The 26,266-nt window shown below is 38.0% G+C and overlaps 1 protein-coding gene across 1 annotated transcript in view; it reads right to left on the reverse strand.

Annotated features, from left to right (window-relative positions):
* Positions 1–3,932: 3,932 nt before the first annotated feature.
* The window catches only part of CUNH2orf73 (chromosome unknown C2orf73 homolog), a 36,497-nt gene continuing 14,163 nt past the window's right edge, over positions 3,933–26,266 (reverse strand). The window contains 3 exon segments of the mRNA XM_056114328.1: positions 3,933–4,199; positions 5,014–5,126; positions 25,719–25,872. Of these exon segments, the coding sequence (XP_055970303.1) occupies positions 3,933–4,199; positions 5,014–5,126; positions 25,719–25,872 (534 nt within the window).

The following is a 26,266-nucleotide window of genomic DNA, read 5'->3' on the forward strand; positions in this document are numbered from 1 at the left end:
CCAACCCCTAGTCCTGCCCCAAATCAGGACCTAAAGAGTAAAATAATTTATTTTCTATTGCTTATTATAAAAAATCTGCTGAAAATGATCGAAAAAAGTTTCCTTAGTGGAAAGTGTGTGAAGATTGTTGTATTTCATCCTGAAGCTATTAAGCCACTGCATAAGAGATTACTAACATGTTATTAAAGGCTAAGCCTTGTGTGCACATATATATGTATACGTATGTATATATATGTATATATATATATATATATATATATAGTTTTTTCCCCAAGATGGGTTGCCTTCTACTTTACGCCTTATCAAATGTGGTGTGCTACTCTTGGTGTATCAGTGGTGTAGTATATGAGAGTTACAAGGTCACAAAGGCAGCCAGGTGCTCCAGTAATTCTAAAATTTTAAATTATACAGCTGAGGTTAACTTAATTTCTTTTTCCAACTGGATGGTGACTTTGAGGTTCAGAGGCATGGATGGAGACACTAATTCTTTTACTGAGTTATTAAAACCATGGACTCTCAAGTAGAATGTATGTGCTTGATTTTCCACTTACTACCTCTATAATCTTGGGCAAGTTAGTTAACTTAAAAGTTTTCCTTGTAAACTTAAAGTTTTCCTTGTAAAGTCATATATTTTACTCTTATTCTCTGTAATTTATCTACCTCAAAGGGGTGGTTCATCTTTTAACTAGTTCATATAAGTTCATACAAGGGCTGGTTCATACAAATAGAGTCTACAAGCCATTTGAAGTTCAAAATCATTGATTGCATTTATTAAGATATTTTAAAACATTGACAGATAGAATGGGTGGCAGAAATTAAGTAAAAAGGCATAAATAGTACAGTGGATAAGGCACTTGCCGTGCATGTGGCTGACCTAGGTTCTATCTCTGGTACTGCACATGGTTCCCTGAGTACCAACCATCAGGAATGATACCTGAGTACAGGGCCAGGAGTAAATCCTCAGCACTGCCAAATGTGGCCCTATAAGCCCCCCTCACCCCCCACACACATACTATTTTTGTTTGTTTGTTTTAATAGACTTGGGCGTGGGGGAGTTCTGTATCCTGGCAAACATTGTTCCATGAAAACAGTTAATAAGGAAACTACTTGGAAAGATTTTTTATAAATTTTAGAGACTATTTGTCTCTAAACTCACAGGCACTTATTACTTTAATGGACTATGCTGTAGAGAACCACATGGTATATAGTTAAAAAATAAAAAATTAAACCTGGAAACCATAACTACATTTTATTACTATAAATTTTCCCAAATTATGGATTTTGAAAATTCAACTATTGTTCTGTGAGGAGCCATAAACTTTATAATACAGGAAGGATGTCATAATATTTGAATAAACTGAGAACAACCAACTGAATCTATGGAAATGGCCCATTAACTGCCTTCCCCTTCACCCTCTCTCTCTCTCTCACTTTCTCTCACTCACTCACTAAAACATATTTCTTAAGAGGGATTATTTCAACCCTCAATGTCTGTCAGTCAACCATTAGACTAACTGAAGAGTTTATTTACTAAAGTACTCAGTTCATTTATTTACTTTAGTCTACTTACTAAATTATTAATAGATAATTAAGTATTTATTACTTCAGTTTATTTACTAAAGTTAAAGTACTAGGTTTGCAATTTATTTATGAAACAGCAGACTAATCACATAAACCTCTCACTTCCTGCTCACCAAATCTCACTAGGACACATGTAAAGAGCAACAGATAATAAAATATTACCTAGTGGAATCAGAAAACTTACTTTCAGAAGGTGTGTATTTTTATTCTGAAAATTTACCAGAGAACAAGTGCTTGGAGAAACAAAATTGAATGAAACAAAAGTCCCGCTGTGCAGAGATGGCTTCTGGGAATGTAGGTCTGGAAAGATCCTAAGCGGAGTGAGTAGGTACTGAGAAGTAAAAGGACTCCTGTTACCCTATGAATCTGAACAAATGAACTGCACAAGGACCAGGAAATCAACTTTGCCTTGTCCTGCTTGTGCTAAGCAGTGGGCTTATAGTATGAACTGAATCAGATGTTGAGGCAAGAAGATCAGATCAGCGCCTGGTCCCCCAGGATGATGAAGAACCCATTAAAGCAATAACTCTCAATTTCATCTGACTGCACATCCTGACTCTGTCCTAAAGCTCAGCTGTAGAACAGAGAACAGTTTATACACTGATCTGGATCTCAACATTTCCTAGGGTATGTAAAACAAGAATTTACAAATACCTGATTCAAGTATAATACCAAGAGAGTATAATACCAAGTATAATACCAAGTATAATACCAAGAGAGACATAGAAGACAGATACAACTATTCTATTATTTAGTAGTAGCTGTTTCTGATGGATGGAGAGGAGAATTAAATATAAGGTCACTGTCACTGTCACTGTCCTTCGTTGTTCACCGATTTGCTCAAGCTGGCCCAGTAACATCTCCATTGTGACGCTTGTTACTGTGTTTGGCATATCGAATACATCACGGGTAGCAAGCCAGGCTTTGCCATGCGGGCGAGATATTTTCAGTAGCTTGCCGGACTATATATATATACATAGTAATATCAGAAAAGATTATAATTAAAAATTCATAGTAGAAGAGATAATCCACAAATATAAAGTATTCTAATGCTCTTGTCTCCAGTTTTAATTATTATTTTTATTATTCTCTTTGTCTACTATTGGCTCTTGAGGGGTTTGATTTTCTTTTTGTTCTTTGTAATTTTTGTAACCTTGTTTTTCTCAAGGCTGTTTTTTCCTATTGTCCATGGGTATCTCTTCCCCCAGGGAACGTTTACATTTGAGAAGTTCCTCATCATCCTCCCTGGAGTCACCATCAGGGTTAAGATTTGTTCATTTTGTGTCCTAGGAGAAATCTGATGTAAATTTACATTCCAAACTGGCCTGTTCCACTAGTGCATGTCTGTAGCTTCAGGCAGAGATAAAAGTGCCTGCTGATATGAGCAGATCTCAGACCTGCCTTGTTTGTGTATTTTGAGGCATCGAATGCACCAAATAGAATAGCTGGAAGGATTAACACTATAAGACTAATGGTATCAAATTAACAGTGTCACATTAATCCAAAAAGAGAAGTTGAGCTTGTGCTAGAAATTAAGTCAAAAGGAAAAAATCATTAACAATGAATTTTTTAAAAATCTCGAGATTGAGGAGGGAGGGAGAGGTCGAGAAAAAGAGAGATTACCTTTTACCAGAAAAAAATATTTTGAGATATTTGCCTTAATGACACAGAGAGGAGTTTAAATTTTTAGCATAAGGAAGAAATTTAAGTTTATGTTATGATCATATTTACATTATGATACGTTATTAAAGGAATTGTCACATTTTTCAATTGATAATGAACTCCAGGGCTGGATGTCATTAACAATTATTTTCGTGCATAATTTTATTCTCAATAACGTTATGAAGTGACTATTACTATAATTTTACAGATGAAGAAAGTAAAACTTCCTGCAGAAACTTTCTGTAGAAAGATTAAGTAATTTACTCAAGATTACACAACTTGTGCAACGGAGTGAAAATTGCATCCTGTTAGATTCCAGGTCTAAAACTCATGATGCTCTAACAGGACATCTTCTCTAAAAGTTTAAAAGTCTTTGCAATTATGTCATTGTTGTACAAGACTAAGTCTGTTGTTATGTTTATAAATACTATTACTTAGGTATAGGGCGCATAATCCATTACACATTGAAAAACACAACCAAAATGTTATTATATCTTAGTTGTCTATTTTCACATTAATGTAAATCTTATTTCCAGAAGTTACTGATAACAGCAAAAACAACTGTGATGATTCTGCAGTTTTTCATATTCCCAGATGTATGTTTTTATCGGGAAGAATGACACTGTTCTTGGTTTACCCTGAGCTTTGATTGGTGGGTTGAAAGGGTTGCTCCGTTTGTTGGGAAGGTCTCAGCCATCTTCTCCCCCACCATGGCTGCCTCTCAAGTCTGCTTCTGATAAATGAGATTTTGTCTCCAAAGAGCCTTGGGACTTACGTCAGCAGAGACTTGTGAGCTTTTGCTCTCCGGTTTTTTGCTCTCCACTCAGTTTTCTTTCTGTTTCAGGGAGCTGTTCTGATGAGCCTGTCTCTGCAGCCGGCAGTAAACCTTCTGTTCCCTTGGGAGCTGTTGATCTGTTCCTTGCCTTGATCTCTGTCTGCACGAAAGCTCCATGTCGCTGCAGAGGAAAACGAAGTGGGCCTTAACAAGGGAACTTAAATTACTGGAAGATGCAGACTACGAACATCTCAAACCTACCACCTCTGCTCTCTGCTACCTTACTCCAAACCTCAAGAGAGCAACATCATTATGATTGAACCTGTAAAACAGATTGTAGTATAAGGTGAATCAGAGAATGAAAGGAAAGGAATAGGAAGAAAATAAAAAAGACAGCTCACTTTCTCCTGTTTTTAACTTTTCAGTCATCTAAAACTTGCCAATCAATGTTTTCTTGCTCTATTGATTGCTATGAATATAACAGAAACTACAGTTCATCAAGAATATAATATAGGCTAAGATCTATTAGTTGCAACAGAACATTTGATTATGAAATACGAAAACAAACATCTCTATTTGGAAAAAATGTAGCAAGGATTACATTTCTATTTGACTGTGGTAAGACTTCTATACACCTTCCATACATCATACAAACACACACACAACCACACACAACACACAATTACATCAAAACCACTTTTCTATTTACCTTAAGTAAATTCTTTTTCTTTTTTTTGGTCACACCCGGTGATGCTCAGGGGTCCTCCTGGCAGCCTTAAGTAAATTCTTTTCATAATTTAAACCAATATCCCAAGACTGTGAACCAGAGTTATATCATCACATCTGAGTTTTGGTTCTAATTTGTGGCTGAGATTTTATCCTTCTAACAACTATGTGTGCACTTTTAGAAAAATTATGACTTGAAAAGACTTAAAGTTTGACCATATCCTCTCCTATCCTAAAGTATGAAATGATTGAGTTAAAATCCTACTCACCTTCCCCCAGAGAGGCTCATTGGGTGTTTTCCTGGAATCATATTGATGTGTGAAGGAGATACGTTCTATAAAATTCTTTTGAAGTTCTGATGCATCCAGTAAAGCAAGTGGCACTGAAGAAAAATAAATATTTTATGATATTAGGAAAATTATATTTGCATATGAAAGTAATAATTATTTGTACCATATATTATAGAAAATGTTAAGGAAACTAAGTTCTTTTACGTATGCAGGGTTACTTACACACCTCTAAATAATAAACAGAACAGACCTATCATTATTTTTCCATGGAAAAAAGTAACATAATTAATAATTATAATTATATAATACATAATATATAATTTATATATAACATTAATGTATAATGTATAATGACATTATATATTATACATATATTATAATAATTAATATATAATTAATAATTATATAATATGATTAATATAGTTTTAAAAAGTAATATAATTAATAAGTATTATGAGCATTGCTTAAAAATTTAAATCCTAATACTAATGCAATAATAACTTTTAAAAATATAGTGTTATGTGTGCTTTCTTCATAGATACTAACCAAAGGTTTGAAAAAAGAAGTACACTTCATGTTTAATATGCTCCCAATTAGCACTAACACAATGAAGTAGAAGACTCCAGGGCTGCAGTAGGTATAGTTGAACAAATAATTTTTTTAATTTCCCAAGAACAGAAGTTCTGAAAACTTTAAAAAGTATTAAACTCTAAAAATAAACTTAATTTTTTAAAAAAAATTTGGGTTATAGATATATAAAGATTGATCCTATTGGTTTCTACATTTAATTTGAAAAATGTAGGGTCTGTGATTCACAATGCTGTTAATATTAAAGCTCAGGAATGTGACTTTGCTACACTAGTCACAGGCAGAGTTTCATTGTCTCTTGATCCCCCTTCCCTTTCCCAAAAGCTGTCCCCACCATCCAGGCCAACTCTCTGGGTCTGTTATTATTGACCATTGTTCCTTTAAAAAATTTTCCCTTTACCATATTTCTTTATACACCACCTATAAGCAAAATTACTGTGTTTATGCTTCTTCCATTGGCTCACTTCCCTTACCACCCTCCAGTTTCACCCAAGTTAAGCCAACTATAGGATTTTATCTCTTCTTAGAGCTGAGCACTGTCCCATTGTGTATATATACCACAGTTTCTTTACTCACTCAGCTGTTCTTAGGAACTTGGATTGTTTCCAGATCTTGGCAACTGTGAATAATGCTGCAATGCTCAACACCTCTTTTAGTTAATATTTTTGTGCTCTTGGGGTAAACGCCAAGAAATGGAATCACTGGCTTATACAGAAGCTAAATTCTTAAGTTGTTGACAAGCCTGCATACTGTTTTGCAGACGCTGAAGCAGGGATATTCGCACAGTTGTGCTTCTTTCTCGTCACATCCCCACCAGCACATGAAGCTTCCAGTTTTTGATGTATACCAATCATGCTGGTGCAATGGAATTTCTCATTTTCCAGTTTTTGATGTATACCAATCATGCTGGTGCAACGGAATTTCTCATTTTCATCTTGAGTTGCCTTTCTCTGACAATGGGTGATGAAGCACACTTTTTCAATATACCTGTTGATCTTCTGTGGGAAAGGGTCTGTTCAGCTTCTTCTTCCTAGTTTGTTTTTTAGTTTAACAACTGTGTGTGTGTGTGTGTGTGTGTCTATGACACAGGGGCTGGAGCCCATGTCAAAGTATGGGTTTGACAGCAAGAGAGGGAATTAAGTTTCTGGCAGATAGAGGTGGATTCATTCTCACTCTCGGAGAGCCCGGCAAGCTACCGAGAGCATCTCGCCCGCACGGCAGAGCCTGGCAAGCCCCCGTGATGTATTTGATATGCCAAACACAGTAACAACAAAGTCTCCAATGGAGATGTTACTGGGCCCACTCGAGCAAATAGATGATCAACGGGAGGACCTTTACCTTTACCTTTTGAATTTTGCACAGTATGCAAAGATCAGATATTATAAAATAGATTTTAGTTTTAAACCATGCCTTTAAGTAACAAAGGTTTTATAACTAGAAGAAATATGTTAAATCCATATTGCTAAGTATTCATGAATTTAGTTCAATATTTAAGCATTGTATAAATTAAAGCCAGAATGGAAATAGTCTAATATTTACATGATATATGTTTATAAACTGTATCAAATAACAGTCTTCTAAGTAAATAGGAAAAATATCAATTGATAACATTTTTTTGATTTTTAATTGAAATCAGCAGCTCAGAATTCTTTTCATGGTCAGAGAAAAAGCTCACAGGGGTAGAGTGTGTTGCTTACATGCACAAAGGCTGCTGTACCATGAGAACCCAGACAGTCCAACGGGTCCCTGGGACCACTGGGAAGGCCCTTATGTGAAAACAAATTTTTATTTAAGTATTACCTTTTAGGATCACTGGCACACAATAATCATTATATACTTCAGATTTAGTAAAAGTTTGTGAGCAACTATGACACTCCATCTATAGAAAATTCTATCAATAAGGTAGAATTGAGGAACATTCAGTTGTGAGATTACTTTTTTTTTTTTGATGAATACCATAGTCCAGCTTACAGAACATTTGTACTTTCAGATATTGTTTAAGAACTTCTTGAACAAAGTGAAGCAGCTCTAAATTTAGGCCTTAATCAGGTAAGGCTGGTTGTGTATCAAAAGCCTGGCTGTGTTTTCAAATTGTAGCTCTACGGCATTTCCAAGGATGTGACTCTGGGCAAATCACAATATCCTTGAGGTTCAATTTCTGACATTTTGGGGGGAGTGGGGTACACCCAGTGGTCCTCAGGGCTGACTTCTGGCTCTGAGTTCAGGGGTCACTCCTGGCAGGCTTAGGATACCATATAGTGTTGAGATAGAACCCAGGCCAGCCACACGCTGGCAAGCGTCCTACCCACTGGACTATCTCTTCAGTCCCTCTATTCCTGCCTCTTTGAAATTTAAAGAGCAATAATTTGCTTTCAGAATTGTAAGAATGAAAAATAGTATTTATTAAATCTCTGGCACACTGGAGTCAAATTAGAGAGGATCTTAAAGGTACTTGAGGAGCAAAATCACTGGTCTCCCAAAAGAACCATGATAAGGAGACACCTAAGTCGGACAAAGAACAAAACAAACTTCTGAGAAACCCAGAGCCTGTCATGAACTGGTGCAAAGAGGTTGATGGCATCTTGAACTGGAGAGTGAGGGGGTCAGGTGCAGTCACGCTGGCACTGAGGCAGCTTTGGGAAGCCTCATGACTTTAACTACACTTGGTCTGGGGAATATGGCTGCTTGGTGCAGGGCCTCAGAGCTGGCATCAACAAGCCCTGCCATCTGCTGTCAACATCGCAATATCAGAATAGCACACACAGCCCTGCAAGAGAGGAGCTAATGAAAATTGTGCGCCCTGTTCCCTGGGGCACGTCCTCCTCCACCATTCCCTCAGCAACCATCCCTGCTGGTTGTTTAAAATATCAAGAGACTGTCTTTCCAGAGAATTTTTGGGGAACGAGGAAGACTGATTCCAGGCTGCCCCAGTATAACAGCAAACAGAGAATCAAAACTGGTTTCTGTGGGGCTCGCTCTCTGTCCTCCAGCCTGATGCTCATTTTTCTTTTCTTAACTGCACTTGAAAGCGCACACACACACAGTTGCTGGTCTTTATTTAGTCTTTGTCCCCATGGGCTGATGATTTCCCTCAGGAACGTGACCTAAGATAAGCTAGACAGACACTGTAAAAATAAAACAACAAAATATAAACCATGTGAAGCAGAGTCATTGAAAATGGCATACCAAGAATTTAAAGCATAACTAATATCCAAGTTATTATTAAATCATTAAGTCATTAAAGAGAATCATCTAAAAGTATAAGAATCTTTTTACTCATAGATTTGGAAAAAGACATCAAGAGCAACACAATACTAGTGGGAGACTTCAACACTGCTTTGTCACCTCTTGATAGATCAACCAGACTCAAGCTTAGCAAGGACATACTTCATTTGAGGGAAACAATGGAAGAAAGGGACTTAGTAGATATATACAGGACACTTCATCCACAAAAAGCTGAATACACATTCTTCTCAAGCGTACATGGAACATTCTCCAAGATAGACCACATGCTGAGCCACAAAACATGCCTCCATAAAATTAAGAAGGTAGAGATTGTATCAACAATCTTCTCAGACCATAATGCGCTGAAATTAGAAGTAAATCACACACAAAAACAGAAAACTAAATCAAACACCTGGAAATTAAACAGTGCACTATTGAACAACGAGTGGATTAGGCAGGAAATCAAAGAGGAAATCAAAAGATTCCTAGAAACGAATGAAAATGAGAACACGAGTTACCAAAACTTATGGGACACAGCAAAGGCTGTGTTAAGAGGAAAGTTTATAGCTCTACAAGCATTCCTCAGGAAGGAGGAGCGAGCACACATAAGTAACCTAACGTCACAGCTTAAGAGCTTGGAGAAGGACCAAAAAAAGGAGCACAACCCGAACAGGAGAAAGGAAATAATAAAACTCAGAGCAGAGATTAACGAGATGGAAACCCAAAAAACAATCCGAAAGATCAATGAAACCAAGAGCTGGTTCTTTGAGAAAATTAACAAGATCGATAAGCCTCTAGCAAAACTCACAAAGAAAGGGAGAGAGAAAACCCTAATAAACCGAATCAGAAATGAAAAGGGGGTCATTACAACAGAAACCACAGAAATTCAGAGGATCCTCAGGGAGTACTTTGAGAAGCTTTATGCCACGGAACATCAAAACCTCGAGGAAATGGATAAATTCCTAGACTCCTACAGACTCCCAAGGCTGAACCAAGAAGACCTGGAATACCTGAACAGACCTATCACCATCAAGGAAATTGAAAAGGTAATAAAAAGTCTCCCCAAGCACAAAAGTCCTGGCCCGGATGGATTCACTAGTGAATTCTTCCAAATCTTTAAAGAGGACTTACTCCCAATACTCTTTAAGCTTTTCCACGAAATTGAAATATCAAAAACACTTCCAAACAGTTTCTACGAAGCAAATATCACACTGATACCAAAAGCAGACAGAGATACCACAAAGAAAGAGAATTACAGGCCGATATCCCTGATGAACACAGATGCAAAGATCCTCAACAAACTACTAGCAAATAGAATCCAACTACTCATCAAAAAGATCATACACCATGACCAAGTAGGATTCATCCCAGGGATGCAAGGATGGTTCAACATTCGGAAATCAATCAACATAATCCACCATATCAACAAAAGAAAAGATAAAAAGCATATGATCATATCAATAGATGCAGAGAAAGCATTTGATAAGATCCAGCACCCCTTTATGATGAAAACCCTAGCCAAAATGGGTATAGAGGGGACCTTCCTCAACATAATTAAAGCCATCTACCACAAGCCTACAGCAAGCATCATCCTCAATGGGGAAAAACTGAGAGCCTTCCCTCTAAGATCAGGGACGAGACAGGGATGCCCACTCTCTCCACTGCTGTTCAATATAGTACTGGAAGTACTTGCAATAGCGATTAGGCAGGAAAAAGATATTAAGGGCATTCAGGTAGGAAAGGAAGAAATCAAGCTCTCACTATTCGCAGATGATATGATACTCTACTTAGAGAACCCAATAACTTCCACCAAAAAACTCTTAGAAACAATAGACTCGTATAGTAAAGTTGCAGGTTATAAAATCAATACCCAAAAGTCCATGGCTTTCCTATACGCAAACAGTGAGAGAGAAGAAAGCAACATGAAAAAAACAATCCCATTCACAATTGTGCCCCAGAAAATCAAGTACCTAGGAATCAGCTTAACTAAGGAAGTAAAGGACCTGTACAAAGAAAACTACAAAACGCTACTTCAGGAAATAAAAGAGGACATGAGGAAATGGAAAGATATCCCCTGCTCATGGGTCGGGAGACTTAACATTGTCAAAATGGCAATACTACCGAAAGCATTGTATAAATTCAATGCAATCCCTATAAGGATACCCATGACATTCTTCAAAGAAATGGAGCAAACACTCTTGAAATTTATATGGAACAATAAGCCCCCACGAATAGCTAAAGCAATTCTTGGGAAAAAGAAAATGGGAGGAATCAACCTCCCGAACTTCAAACTGTACTACAAAGCAGTAATAATTAAAACAGCATGGTACTGGAACAAAGGCAGAACTGCAGACCAATGGAACAGGGTTGAATACACTGACATCTCTCCTCAATCATATGCTCATCTAATCTTTGATAAAGGTGCAAGTAATGTGAAGTGGAGTAAGGAAAGCCTCTTTAATAAATTGTGTTGGCATCACTGGACGGCTACATGCAAAAAAATAGGCTCAGAACTCTGCCTAACACCATGTACAAAAGTAAGATCAAAATGGATTAAAGACCTCAACATCAGACCAGAAACCATAAGGTACATTGAAGATAAAGTTGGCAAAACCCTCCATGACATTGAAGCTAATGGTATCTTCAAAAATGCCACGCCACTGGCCGAGCAAGTGAAAACAGAGATAGATAAATGGGACTATCTTAAACTAAGAAGCTTCTGCACCTCCAAAGAAACAGTGACCAAAATACAAAGACAGTCTACAGAATGGGAAAGGATATTCACCGAATACACATCTGACAAGGGGTTGATATCCAGGATATACAAAATACTGGTTAAACTCCACAAGAAGAAAACATCCAACCCCATCCAAAAATGGGGCAATGAAATGAACAGAAACTTTCTCAAAGAAGAAATCCGAATGGCAAAAAAGCACATGAGAAAATGCTCTACATCATTAATCATCAGGGAGATGCAGATCAAAACCACAATGAGATACCATCTCACACCTCAGAGACTGGCCCAAATTCAAAAGAACAAAAGCAACCGATGCTGGCGTGGATGTGGCGAGAAAGGGACACTCCTTCACTGTTGGTGGGAATGTCCACTGGTTCAGCCCTTCTGGAAAACCGTATGGACGATTCTCAAAAAATTAGAAATTGAGCTCCCATTTGACCCAGCAATACCACTCCTGGGAATATATCCCAGAGAGGCAAAAATGTATAGTCGAAGTGACATCTGCACTTGTTTGTTCATTGCAGCCCTCTTTACAATAGCCAGAAACTGGAAGAAACCTGAATGCCCAAGAACAGATGACTGGTTAAAGAAACTTTGGTACATCTACACAATGGAGTACTATGTAGCTCTTAGAAAAGATGAAGTCATGAAATTTACATACAAGTGGTACAATATGGAAAGTATCATGCTAAGCGAAATGAGTCAGAAAGAGAGGGATAGACATAGAAAGATTGCATTCATCTGGGGGATATAAAGTAACAAAGTATGAGATTAATACCCAAGATTAGCTGAGATCAGCACCAGGAGGATTACTCCATAACTTAGAGGCCAGCCGGGTATCCTAGAGGAAAGGGCTATTCAGATAGAGAAGGGAGCACCAAATAAAGGATGTTTGTAGGATCCTCCCAGGAGGGGAGATGCATGTCGAAAGTAGACTATGGACTGAACATGTTTGCCACTCAATGCCTCTTTTGCAGACCACAACACCCAAAAGGAGAGAGAGAACACAGGGGATTGCCCTGCCACAGAGACGGGGGGATGGGGGGATGGGGGTGGGAGGGATATTATCCATGGTGGTGGAAAATGGGCACTGGTGGAGGGATGGGTATCTGATCATTGTATAATTGAAACCAAAGCACAAAAAATTGTAAATCTACAACTTTAAAAAAAATAAAATAAAATAAAGGGGGAAAAAAAAAAAGAATCTTTTTAATGTGGTAGTTGAAAGAAAAAAGAAAAGCTGAAGTTAAGAAGAGCACAAATTAGAAAATAAAACTGAAAAGTTTTCCTAGACAGCAACAGAAAAGGACAAAGAAAATCAGAAACAGAAAAGACACAGTAGGTAGAAACCTAAAAGTAGAGGGAAGGAAATACTTAATGAATAATGATGAAAAACGGTCAAGAATGAAAGGTCATATTTTTGTGCTTGGGTTTCAGTTATACAATGGTGTTTCACTAATGAAAATTTTTTAAAAAATAAAATAAAAAATTGCATTGTACACAAAAAAATAATAGCAATAAAATCTAATATGGTAGGGCGTTTGCCTTGCACGCAGCCGACCCGAGTTCGATTCCTCCGCCCCTCTCGGAGAGCCCGGCAAGCTACCGAGAGTATCTCGCCCGCACGGCAGAGCCTGGCAAGCCCCCGTGACGTGTTCGATATGCCAAACACAGTAACAACAAAGTCTCCAATGGAGACGTTACTGGGCCTGCTCGAGCAAATCAATGATCAACGGGAGGGCCTTTACCTTTACAGAACAATTTAAAAAAAAAAGAATGAAAGGTCAGATCTTAAATTGAAAGGGCTTGCTAATGGCAGCAGATCCTGGCATAAGCTAAAGGGGACCCATAGAAGCAAAATTTATGGAAATATTTTTACGACTCTGGGAGGGAGCACCTTGTGAATCTGGAGGGAGCACTGCTTGATATATTTTTTACCCTAGACCTCTCACTTGCTTCATTTTCCTTCTAATTTTTCAGAGCGGAGAAGAGAAGTCCTAATGTAAAGTTAGAAAGAAATTTAAGGTATTCTGGAACAAAGAAAAATGGCTGGGGTCAGAGAGGCTGTTCAGGGGATGAAGCATCTGCCTTATGTGTTGTCACCCCCATTCAATCCTGATGCTTTATTTTGGTCTCCTGAACACCACCTGAGTGAACCCTAAGACCAGCCGCAGGAGTCAGCCCTGAGCACTACTAGGTGTCTCCCAAAAACAAGGGAAAAAAGTTTTCTAAGTGCTGTCAAAGGTGAAAGGTGATTTGCACAGAAAGGAGTAAGAAGCAACTGCGCACAATGATAACTGGTGCTTTTAAATATAAAAGGGAAAAGAATTTTAGAAAGCTATGTTGAAATAACATATCATTTACTTGGTGGAGCCAAATTTTTTAATATGAAGAGTGAAAGGTTGCTAAACTCACCTGGCACAGAGGGACAGAGATGGGCTCAGTGCAGAAACAGGAGAAGTTTATTAGGGTGCACTCTGGCTGGGTCCTTTAGACCCCTAGGGAGGTGGGGTCAGAGCCGGGTCCAGGGGAGGTTCAGCAGGGTTTAAGGTGTCTTGAGCAGGATGCAAACAAAGACCAGTGAGAGTGGTACCCTTGGTCTGGCTGTCTGTCATTCATGGAGGGAGAATGTGAGGAAGCATGAATGCAGCCTGGGGGATACGGGCTTCTGGAGGGACCATCGGGCTAATAAGAAGTGTCTTCCTTCCAGGGGCCTGAGGCTATGACAGTGGTGGCTGTGGCCATTTGTCCCCAGCAAACCTTTACAAACCTTACATAGTGGTTTGGGTTATAGAAAAGTTTGAGGCAAAAAAATCTCTCTAGCTACTTCTGATGGGAAGAGGGATGTTGCATTAGGGGAAAGGTTGGCCCAGGAGGTCAGCTGGCAGCTGGGAGTACTGGGGTTGGGGGAGAGGAGCAAGTGAATGCAGGTTTCCTGCTTGAGTGATCTTAAGGAGGCGGGGTGCTAAGGGAAAAAACAGGCAGGTTTCAAGTGAAAAGATACCCTTATTAAAATTAAGGAGTGGTTGGAGGAGGAGAGGTTAAGAGTAAGGTAACCCTATCAGTAACAGTACTGTAAACCACAGTGCAAAACTTAAAAAAAAATTTTTTTTAAAGCACCTCTTTGCAAAGTGGTGGGTGGAAGGCAAATGTTAGATTGGGGGAGGCAGGAAAAATAGATTTGATGGAGGGAAGTGAATACAGGCGCAGGGGTCGGTGCTGAAACATTGTATGAAACCCAATCATGAATAACTCTGACATTCAATGGCAATTAAATAAAAATTGAAAAAAAATCTATGGCAAAATAGGTTAAAATGTATAAAAATTAAGGAATCAAGAATGTTTCTTAATTGTAATGGAAAACAAAGAATAAAAAAAGATAACTTCTCAATAAAACAAAAATTACGTAGTACAAAGTTTCTAGACATTAAAAAATGTATAAGCTCTCTATAGAGAAAACCTTTAAATTACCTTAAAAATATTTAAAAAGAGTTTAATAGACTTTCTATATCCTTAGATGAGATAATATATTACAATGAAAAGTGATTTCCCCCTATGTCTAAGCAACACAATCAAATTTCCAGTTGAATGTTTTGTGATGTCAAAAATTCCAAAGTTTATACAGAAAATTAAAGGCTTTTAAATAGCATGTCTCTGAAAAGGAAAAGCAAAGAATGGAAACTTTACTTGTCAGTTCAAAAGGCAAGCTACTTATCCAGATAATTAGAGCATTTGATTACTAAGTGAAGAACTGATAATTAGCCTATGAAATATGATAGAAACTTGGGTCTGGAGAGATAGTAAGCAGGTCTAGAGCTGGCCTTGCACACTGCTGACCCAGATTTGATCCCCTGCACCCCATATGTCCCCCAAGCACCACAGGGAGTGATTCCTGAGTACAGAGCCAGGAGTTACCCTGAAAACCACCAGGTGTGGCCCCAAACAAACAAACAAACAAAAAGACAAAAACTCATAAATAGGTTCATCTATATAGGGTACTCTAATATACAATTAAAGAGGTCTCACTAATATACAGGAAAGTGTGAGTTTTTTCATAAATGATATCCAGGAAACACTCCATTTTTTAGAAAAGCAGAATAAGTTCCCTCCTTTTGTTTTGTTCTGGGGCCACACTGGGCCACACTCAGCGGGAGTCAGGGGTTGCTCCTGGCTCAGCACTCAGAAATTACTCCTGGAAGTGCTTGGGGGACATATGGGGTACTGGGGATTGAACCCATATGTCATTCTGTGTGCAAGGCAAACGCCCTACCACTATAATATCTCTCTGATCTCTGAGTTTCTTCTAACACTGCACATACGGTGAACTCTAAGATGAAACATAATTACAGAATGTGAGATTATGAAATCAATACATAAAAATGTAGAAGAGTATTTCTGTGACTCAACAGTAGAAAAACTTAAATATCTAATATACAATCTAAAGTGAAAAACTGATTATATCAGCCTGAAAACTTGATTACATCAAAATTTATAATCCCCATTCAGTGAATACTATTGATAAAACTGATACATGGCATATGGAGAGGGAACATTTATAGCATGAAAAATAAAAAGGGCAGGACCTCGATGGGTATGGCAGGGAAAGACTCTCCGGAAAGCTGTTCTTCCATAAAAGTGATGAAAATGAAAATGTTGGTCAAAAAAGTCACAAAAACAATTTTTCAGAACTCTGGAAATTAACCAAAGCTTGCAACAATCCAAGGAGACATTTTTCAAGAAAAAAAAGAGACAATCCTAGAGCCAGAACTATACAGTCTGTAGGGCATCCCATATGGTTCCCTAAGCACTGCCAGGGCAATGCCTAAGGGCAGAACCCAAAAATTCATGAGAGTTGTTAGGTGTGGTCCAACTCCCACACTCTCCCCAAGGGGGAAAAAAAAACTGGTCTATAGTAAAAGTAGGCTTTGTGGGATTTCAACTCACCTGACTAGTTTTTATACCAATCTCCCACCCTCCACTGCAAAGGCTTAACAAGCAATGGCCCTTGAATTTATTATGGGAAGACTGCGAAGGGGGAGGGGGAGGGGAGAGGTAGGAGGGAGGGAGGGAGGGCGACACACATTCCAGTTGAGGGTGTGATATTGGAGCCTTGTATGTACAAGACCATCATTAACAATATTGCAAATCACATAGCTAAAATAAGGAATAAGAGACAAACAAGCAAGCGCTATTGATCCTTCAAAAACAAAAGCAAAAAGGCTTGTGATTACCATATGGAAAGGAGCGCCCTGCTTCAAAGAATCCCATACTCAAAAGACAAACTTAGAGATTGTCTAACTTGACTTGTGCTTTGCTGGAAATTACCTTCAAGGGCTTATCTGTGTAGACCTGATGAAGACCTCTCTTCCTGTGAAGAGAGTTTTCTCTAGGGGCGACTGTCACCAACCATCAGGGACAGTTGTTCAGTGGCCAACTGGGATGGCAGTGAGGTTTGGGGCAAGCAAGAAACTGCCTGGCACTGCCAGTGCTCTTCCTGATGGCAGCAAACTTGCCACACAGGAAGAAGATTCAGAGAAGAAATTTCATGCTTTCACCTACTGCAAGGAAAATGAAGTCTTATCAACTTCCTTACTATCCACTGCACGGAAAACTTTGTGTGGTCAGTTTCATTACTAAGTTGTTGTTTTGGTAAGTGAAATGCAGAGAGCGTCTGGAGGATCACAATGCCAGGAACCATGCTAAGGGTAGAGCTCTGTTCTAGTGGTCAGACCCATGTCCTGGTGCTCATGTCCACAGAATCAGCCTGTTCCGCCCATGGCTACTTGGTGGGACAGGTAGGGGTGGAAAGGGCCAGGGATAGCTGGGGGTGCAAGGTGGGGGCTGCCAGCAGGGGAGGGAGCACGTGAGGAGCTGGAGCAGAGCAGCCCCAGACATGGGCGAGTGTGGGCCAGAGACAGGGCCCTCACAGAGGTGGGCAGAGCGGGACTGCCCTGGCGTGCTGGGATCCGTTGTGTTCTTCATCTATTCTTGCACATTTATTCCTCCTCTTCATTGTCTGTTGTGATGTGACTGTTAGAAGTGAGGTCCGGTTCTGTGCTGGCCTGAGTGGCCATCTGAGCTGACATTCACCCAGACCCGGTGGCTGAATTCATGTGGCTCTGGGCAGTTCTTGGAATTCGCCATCACAGGCTGACTACATGAACTGTATTCCTAAAGACAAGCAGCCTGTTTGCAGTTCTGGGCGCTTCTCTGAATGCTATGTTGATGTCATCATGGTGGCAGGCTTGAGAAGCAGAAGGCGGTCGTGTCCAGGGCACCTGGCAGAGCCCGTCAGGGAGACTGGTCAGGTGCTTGCTGGCACCTGACTCAGTCAGTCTGGGAACATCCTCTGGTCTGACCCGAGGTCTGGCCCACCGGGCCTGGGATCCAGCCAAGTGTTCAACTTTTCAAAAGGGGCCCAATGTGGGCAACAGGCTGTCTGTTGCCTGAAAGCCTTCTGCTTCTAGGTGTACTTAGTCATACGTGGATTAGAAGGAGGGAAGCATTGTTTGGTCTGGGGTTGATATGGAAGGGCAAGACGTGCTGCCGACTATTCCCCCTTCCTGAAGGGTTTAGACCCAGCTGTCCTAAGGGGACTACGGCTGCAAGTCCCACTGCAAATGGCGCTGCAGAGTATCTTTTGCTTCATTTCGTTCTTGCCTCTAGGTCACGTCTTCTCTATGCAGAGGTTCGAGTCTGGGGTGCCAGTGTTGGGCTTGCCCCTCCCTGTTCTGAACCTTAGCCGTCCCTGAGTTGGTCCACCCTGCGGTGGAGGTGCCACCCCCTACTCAAGTGAGCTGCTCCTTCCTGTTCCTCTCAGGGCATCCCTCTAGAGAGTGGCAGGAGTCTCCAGTGTGTTTCCTTAGTGGGACCACAAGGACTCTGTATTTAATTCATTTTGGGCTCTGATTTTTGTTGTGGTCCCATAGGAAGACTCTAAGATTGTTCCATGAATTCTTTTGTTTGTTTGGGGGCTATCCAAAGCAGTTCTCAGGGCTTCTGCTTGACTGAGCTCAGGGATCACTGCTGGCGGTGCTTCAGGGATCATAGGAGGTTGTAGGATGGAATCTAGGTGGACTGCATGCAAGAGCAGTGCCTTAATATTATACTATCTCTCCAAACCCATGAAGCATCTTGTACAAAGTGATCTAGAATCCACTAGGATCTCAAAAACAGTACCTGAAAATTTATTTCCATAAAATCTAATAAAGTGAGAGGAAAAATTAGCTGGGCTTTTATAGAGAGAAAGTCCTTACACATCCAGTAGACCTATTAAAATTAGGTATAACTGCCATGTTCATTTATTTAAATAGTTCGTAAGAGTGAAGAAAATCTAAGTAGGAAAACATCAAAGAAAATACCCAACTTCTTTGTGGTTATTCTACTGAAGAATTTAAATTGGTCCCAAATTACTTGAAAAGAAATCCTTTTTAAGTAAGAGGCTTACAAAAAATAAAGCAAAGTCCATGAGGAATATTTGAAATCCACTTGCCGTTTCTTAGAAACTTGATCTAATTAAAATAGGAATTTGCTAAACAAGTATGCAACAAATAAGTTGGTATCTAGCCATTTACATTTTATCAACAAAGCCTGAATTTATTCAAACATGCAACTTGCTCTCATAAAGGTGGGAATTTAGAAGCTTTTACTTTGAAATTGTGAAAGACTTTTTGATAGACTCTACTTTTAAAAAGCAATAGTATTTTTCTATGATGATTTCCATCTTTTTCTAAATATCATTTATTTTGTTTATAAAGATATTAGTAATACAAAAATAATAGTACAGATTTTCAAAATACATTGAAAATAGAAAAGTGAACATAACTGTAGCAAGAAATCATTATTATATTGGAGCAAACGAAATACCACAAACCTTACATCATTACTTTTTAATTTTAGAAGAGTATTGTTTCCACTGTGCTTAAACCTGTAATTCAGAAGAATGTTGAAATACCAAGTAGTTGGTGAATATCCAAAGTTATATTTAAGTATGAAATTTTTCGCTCATTAATCAGATCAGTCTAATTTATAAAGTGATATCATATAAAACCAAAATTGAACATTTATCATTAAAGAGACTCAGATATGATGCAGCATCATCATTTGCTGGGCTGACCATGGCGGGCAGCCAGGAAACTGTGTGGTGGTACAGACATAAAGGGCACTTTCACTGTCAGCACAAGATGACATTGCTGAAATACCAAAGTCCAGACGTAATTTCGTGGGCTGATGGAACAGAATGACTGTGAGATGACTTTTAGTTGATATTGAGGCATATTTTTATACTTAATTCTTCTCTGCATATGTAATATGGCAATTACAGACAAACATACATATATTTTATGTTGTATAAAAATACTTGCTCTTAAAACTTTGTTCTCTATCCAAATACTATCCAAACTGCAGACACACATTGTGTTCTTTGTTAGTTTGCTTAAATTAAATTCTTTAATAAAATGTAATCAATGAATATATTTTGAATCTGGGTATTTATTAGGTTACAATAATGAACTTGATATCAAAACTTACCAACAAAAGAATAGAGAAATGAGGGAAGGGAGGAAGAGAGACAAGACCTCCACCCAGGGTCCAAACTTGACTTCATTCCAAAAAATACTATTAAATAGAAAAGCTACTTTTTAAAAAAAATTTACTCTCTACCAAGCACCGTGGTAAACATTTTACATGTTATTTATTCTTTATAACAATCCTTCAATGTAGGATTCTTTTAAAAATTCTTTTTAAAAAATTCTTATTTCTACTTCATATCTTGAGTTAAAATGATGAAATTTAAGTAATAGGCCCACACACAAACTATTCTAAACATTAAATCAATATTAAATGTCAAGGGAAATAAGTGTAGACTGTGACAAGGAGGCCACAATGCCCTGTTGAACATTACAAATTCAAAATAGTTTTCTGCTTATCCTCCACCAAAACTCCAGTATAATAGCTAAAATATTAAAAGAACTTTAATCCTTAAGAAAAAGAAATAAGAAAAAAGGAGTAAACATATTAACAAATTTGGAAGCTGCGAAGCAAATGCTAAGTGACATTTGACTTGAGACTCTTATAACAAAACAAAACAAAAGGGTCTGGAAGCTGAGTGCTGAGGCAGGGGATTGAGGAGTCTTTTACAGAATAGCTGCATCCTACTTTATCATCCTTGAACAAAACCTGTTCTGGTCTCATCTTCACCACAGCTCTGTGAACTAGCACAGAAGCAACAACCCCTTCTGAGGAATGATGGGGACCTAACTGGTCAGTGAACCAAATAAGTTAGAGTAAAGAATCATAGGGCGTTATGACTGCCACACTTGGATATTTTAACCAGTTGATTCACCAAAGCTTTGAATGAATGTCAAGGAATTTTCTGAGTGTCCACAGACTGAAATTTCACTTTGTGTTTCTTACACAAATCACATCTCTCTGTTTATTAATACTTGGTGAAAGCACACGTTTAAAACCAAAGGTATAAAAAAATCCTTTAAGATTTAAAAATTTGCTCCTTTTCCAAAATCTTTTCCACACATAAATAGCATTTTAAAAGTTAGAAACTGACCTTATAGAAAGTTTTTCTATGACATTCCACTGTTCTATAGAAACAACTCTTATTTTATACTGATTTCAATTGATGAGAATATTAATTAAGGTAAAAGAATTCATTAATAATCCTACAGTTATAAATTCATTTGGAATAAAGACTTTCAGAGAACATTCTGTCTCCTTGGTCTGAGTTACATGTTTTTTTTTCTAAATCCCCTCTTTATAATATGAACAATAGGAGACAAAGTAGGTCAGTTCAGTAGACAGAGTCATGTAGGCCATGGTGAGGAATATGTAGGAATTTATCCTACAAACAATGAACAGTAACTTAGAGATCTACAGGAAAAGGATGAGGAGGATATAATTCGTGTTCTTAAAAGATCCTTCTGATGGTGAAATGGAAAACATATCAGGGAAGAGAAAGAAAGGACGCAGGACAATTGCTGCTGCACTGAGAAAATTTGAACTATGTTTTAAAGAGAGATTCATCAAGGCTTGCTGATGGTTTATCTCTAGATGTAGGGAGGAACTTCTAGATGATGGAAACTTGAGTACCTGGACCAAGAGAAGTGACTTTCGAGATGGGAAAGAATGCTAGGGAAAATAGGTGTAATTGGTGGGAAGGATGATGAAATGTTCTATTTCAGGCATATTAAATTTGAAATGTAGAATATCTTTCCAAGAAGAGGTAATTAAAAAAGATGCCCGGTATTTCAGTTTGTTAGTTAAACAGTGAGGACATGAATGGAGAGAGAAATTGGCTTTTATATTAGTTCTTTTGACATCACCGTTTTGTTTATCTACGGCTTATCTGTTCAACGATGATGTCAGTATTCTCTTACATCTCTCAACTCACTGACAGAAAGTGTATTTACTCTTCTTGTTAAGACTGGTAATGAATCTATTTGTATCCATATAAAAAATGTTCCGTGTTGGGTCTATTTATATGAAAAGTTGAAAATTAACCACGTGGCATTTAAACCATAATTTTATTTTTCTATTTTGGGGATACACCCAAGTGTACTCAGGGTTTACTCCTGGCTCTGTGCTTAGGGATCCCCTGACTGCTCAGGGGAACATATGTAGTACCAGGGATTGAATCTGGGGCAGCCACATGCAAAACTCGTACCCTACCCACTGTACTATCACTTTGGCCCTCTGTAATTTGATGAACTTTGTTCAATTAAAAGCCAAATGGTAGGCAACAACTACACATTTTTTTCTCAAAGGGTCCACTGATCAGTGCCACATTGAACAATAATGTTGAAGTATTCATTTCAAATAAACTCTAGTGTTTAGGTTAAAAACTATTTGTTGTGAGAATTGTAAGGACATTAATTATATCCTGCTCTTGTATTCTGTATTGTTTAGTATTCTTATATGCTGGCTAATTCTTTCCCTTTATGAAAACCTAGAACAATATTCTCTAGAATTGCAATTTCATAATGACCTTCAGACCTTTACTTCCCTTCAGACAGAAGAACTCACTAGACCCTCCTGATGTCTCTTTTCTATCAGGAAACTTTCTTCTTCTTCTTTTTTTTATTAATGAAACACCATGAGGTACAGTTACGGACTTACAAATTTTTGTGCTTGGGTTTCAGTTATACAATGATCAAGTGCCCATCCCTCCACCAGCGCCTATCCTCCATCACCATGGGTTCCAGCATCCCTCCCACCTCCCATCCCCCCCATCCTTTTAAACTACATTATTCTACGGATAATAGGTACTGAGAGCACAAGTGCTGGGGTCAAACTCTTAAGTTCAAATAGTAATTATTTGAGAGATGTGATTTGGGCAACTTCTTTAAATTCTATTTATTTTCTTATTTAAAATATGAGAATATTGATAGTATTAGTATGTTAGTATATTCCATGTGGTTGATGTGAGATTTGAGTGACTAAATATTTGCAAAGTTCCATAAAGTATCTCATTGGCAACTGGTTTGTGTTAAACAAATGTGTTGAAAATTACGTCTTTTTAAAATTTTTCTGGAGCTCTAGAAAAGTTATGTATCCATTTTGATTTTACTATATTTTAGGGTGTGGGGGCAAGGTTAGTCATTGTTGTTTTATGTTCTGTAAGATTCCCTTGACTTTATTCCCTCCGAACTTAAAAAATTGTTATGACTTTAATATTGCTTGCCAATTCATAAATTAAGGCTAGGACATGAATACAGCTTGAATAACTAGAGTAGCTTGGTTGGTTATTGAAATCTAGTGAAGACACAGTACTTGGAGTCTTGAGAATTATAAAAACATTAATTAGATCCTGCTCTTTAATTCTGCATTGCTTATCTTTCTTATGTGCTGGTTACAACTCAAGAATGAAGCAGATTTTCAGAGACATGGAAACTCACTCACTCTCTCTTTCTCCCTTCTGTCCTCACCCCTGCATTTTTGCCCACATCAAATATACAATTGCTTGGGTATTTTACCAGGAAGATTAATTCTTCACATTCATATTCTATATTGATATATATATTCTGGTCCAATTCTTCTTTGGTCTCTTTAACCCATTTACAGGTTGCCATTCCTTCACTACAGAAACTTCTTTCCATTCTCTTTGCTTTTATGGCTTGTTTGCTGTGCTGTCATTTAACAGGGTCACGGAAGGCAGGGGATTTAGATGTTTGTGCCCAGTCTTCCGTGATCAATCAGAAGTGGAAACCTTTTCTCTTTGCTAAATGAGATTTATTTATTTATTTATTTATTTATTTATTTATCTATTTATTTATTGTAGGTTATCTAACAGCTACCACCCCTCCCCCAGGAGCCAGTGCCTTGTGGTAGAAATCATGCTGAATAGTATCATTTCCTAATGTTCCGACCTTTAATCTTACCTCTGTTTCCTTAGAAACTAGACTAGCAAGATTACACAGGCCAGAAAGCTAAAATTACGTGAGTCACTGTTGATCTCCCAAAGTAATCCTTTGAGGTTTACTGTTGTGTCCAGAAAAATTGTTTGAATTTTCGCTTATGAGCTTTTCTATCAAGTGAGTACAGGATTGGGTACTCAGTATACATATTTGTTTTGAATTGATCCTGCAATTTTTATGAATTACTAAATTTTATTCTTATGAAACTATGAGATAAACTAAGAATTAGGATGTGAACTAACAGGTACAACTTGCTGAGATGTGACAAACAATGTATTATAACATTATTAGGTAAAACATGTTATATCTGAAATTGTTTTAATAATCTACTTAAAGGTACTTCTGAAATTATTCTGTGTGATACTAGTCACATGAGATGATTTCTTGAAAATGGGGGAGGTGGTCATTGTCAGAAATATCCTTTATTTCTCTTAGACATTCAGTATGTCTATGCTTAAAACAAGAGTTTTAAGAATTGTATAGTAGAAATCTTTTTAACTTTGTAACTTCAGTCTTTGCAAAACTTATTTAGCCATTAACATTTTGTGGGAAGAACAGAATCCTTTAAACATCAAATATTTAGTGCTTCTCAGAAAATAATTTGAGTTATATAGTCATATGGTGTTGCCTTCTATTTTAATAGTTAAAATTCTGAGCAATGAGCTATTGATTCTGACTTGGATGCTGGTGTTGTCAATGATCTGTACAATTTTTATCGTGTTTATTAAATGTATTTGGAGAAAAACTGTGTACCAGGAAAGGAGAAAGAACAAAGTTACTAAGGATTACCCCCTGTGGTAGACACCTTTTCAACTTCGGCCAAGAAATAAGTTTCTCAGAGGGCGCCTGTTCTGTACAGTGATATTAAAATGACCCTGGTTGCTCAAGATATAAGAATAGTTTAAATGGAGTGACTTACAACTTAAAATAGTCAGCAAGAATATTGATAGACATCCAAGGCAAAGATAAATTAAATCCAAGCTGTGCCAAGCTGGCCTAATCTTCCAAATTAATAGGTGACTAATAATTTACTTCTCACCCCACACATTCCCATTGAGGCTCCATTTTCTATACTAAAATTCATGCAGACGTCATTCCAACACAACACCCAGCTCTAGAGAGGCTACTTCCCCCAGGAATGTCCCAAGGACCCTTATCATCTCCTTACTATTCAGGATAAATCTTCTTTCTGGTACTGAATAGTATACTTTTGAAGATATATATTTTGAAGATAGATTACACATATAGCATACAGACTTGCAGATATTGTAGGCATTGGTTTTGTGAATTATAAATACATACATATATTAAACCCATGTCTATTTGGTTTCTGAAGGAAGCCATTTTCAGATTTTGGTAGCATACCCATCCCTAGAGCTGACGTTCCAAGAGAAATTCTAGAGCCCAGACGAAAAAGCTCTTCATACTAGTCTGCAGAACCTCAGCTTAGTGGTTGTTTATCCCTCCCACACATTCCTTTTATAGCTAACTGAATTGTATACTTATATTCTTGTCATGTGAATTTCTCCCAATAAATCAGATTATAATTGTTTGCAAATGGTTTGAGTCATATACGAAGCTTCCCCAAGTAGGTGGAAGGTCACATATCAGTATTGAAAATGTGTGGTACTGTACAGTGCAGCGACTACATCTTGTTTGTAGAGGAATTTGAGTTGATGGAAGGAGGTCTTGTTGCTTGCTAATCTTACCGATTCCACAAGAAGGCTTTTGCAATTTGCTGTATTTGATTGGCAAGACCAGCGGGCATGATGGTTTCTGGAAGTCAGTCCTCTGAGTACTCTTAGTGTCATAACGTGGTTGAAAGGAATGTTCTAGTCCTTTACCATGTGACAACCACTCACCCTTTATGGAAGAAATTAAAAATATATATATATAGGAAAATGTAAAATATTTTTTACATACTGCTTGAAAACTATGAAGGTTTAGTGATACAGCATTCAACAAATTACTGAATTTTCTAGTGCTGAGTTCTGATATCTAGGATATATTTTTACTATAATAAATAAATATGTATTTTCACTATAAGACTAACATTAAATAAGATAAATATGACTAAATTGTTTTAAAAGGTATCTCGGGCTGAAGAGATTAGTGGGTAAGGTACCTGCCTTGCATGTGGCCAACTGAAATTCATTTTCAGCATCACATCAGGTCTCCTATGCACTGAACTGTGTGATCCCTGTCAGGAGCAAGCACTGAGGACAGCGAGGTGTGCACCCACCACCAAAAAACAAAG

Source organism: Sorex fumeus, unplaced genomic scaffold, assembly GCF_029834395.1.
Source record: "Sorex fumeus unplaced genomic scaffold, SorFum_2.1 ptg000024l, whole genome shotgun sequence".
NCBI classification, from domain to species: domain Eukaryota; kingdom Metazoa; phylum Chordata; class Mammalia; order Eulipotyphla; family Soricidae; genus Sorex; species Sorex fumeus.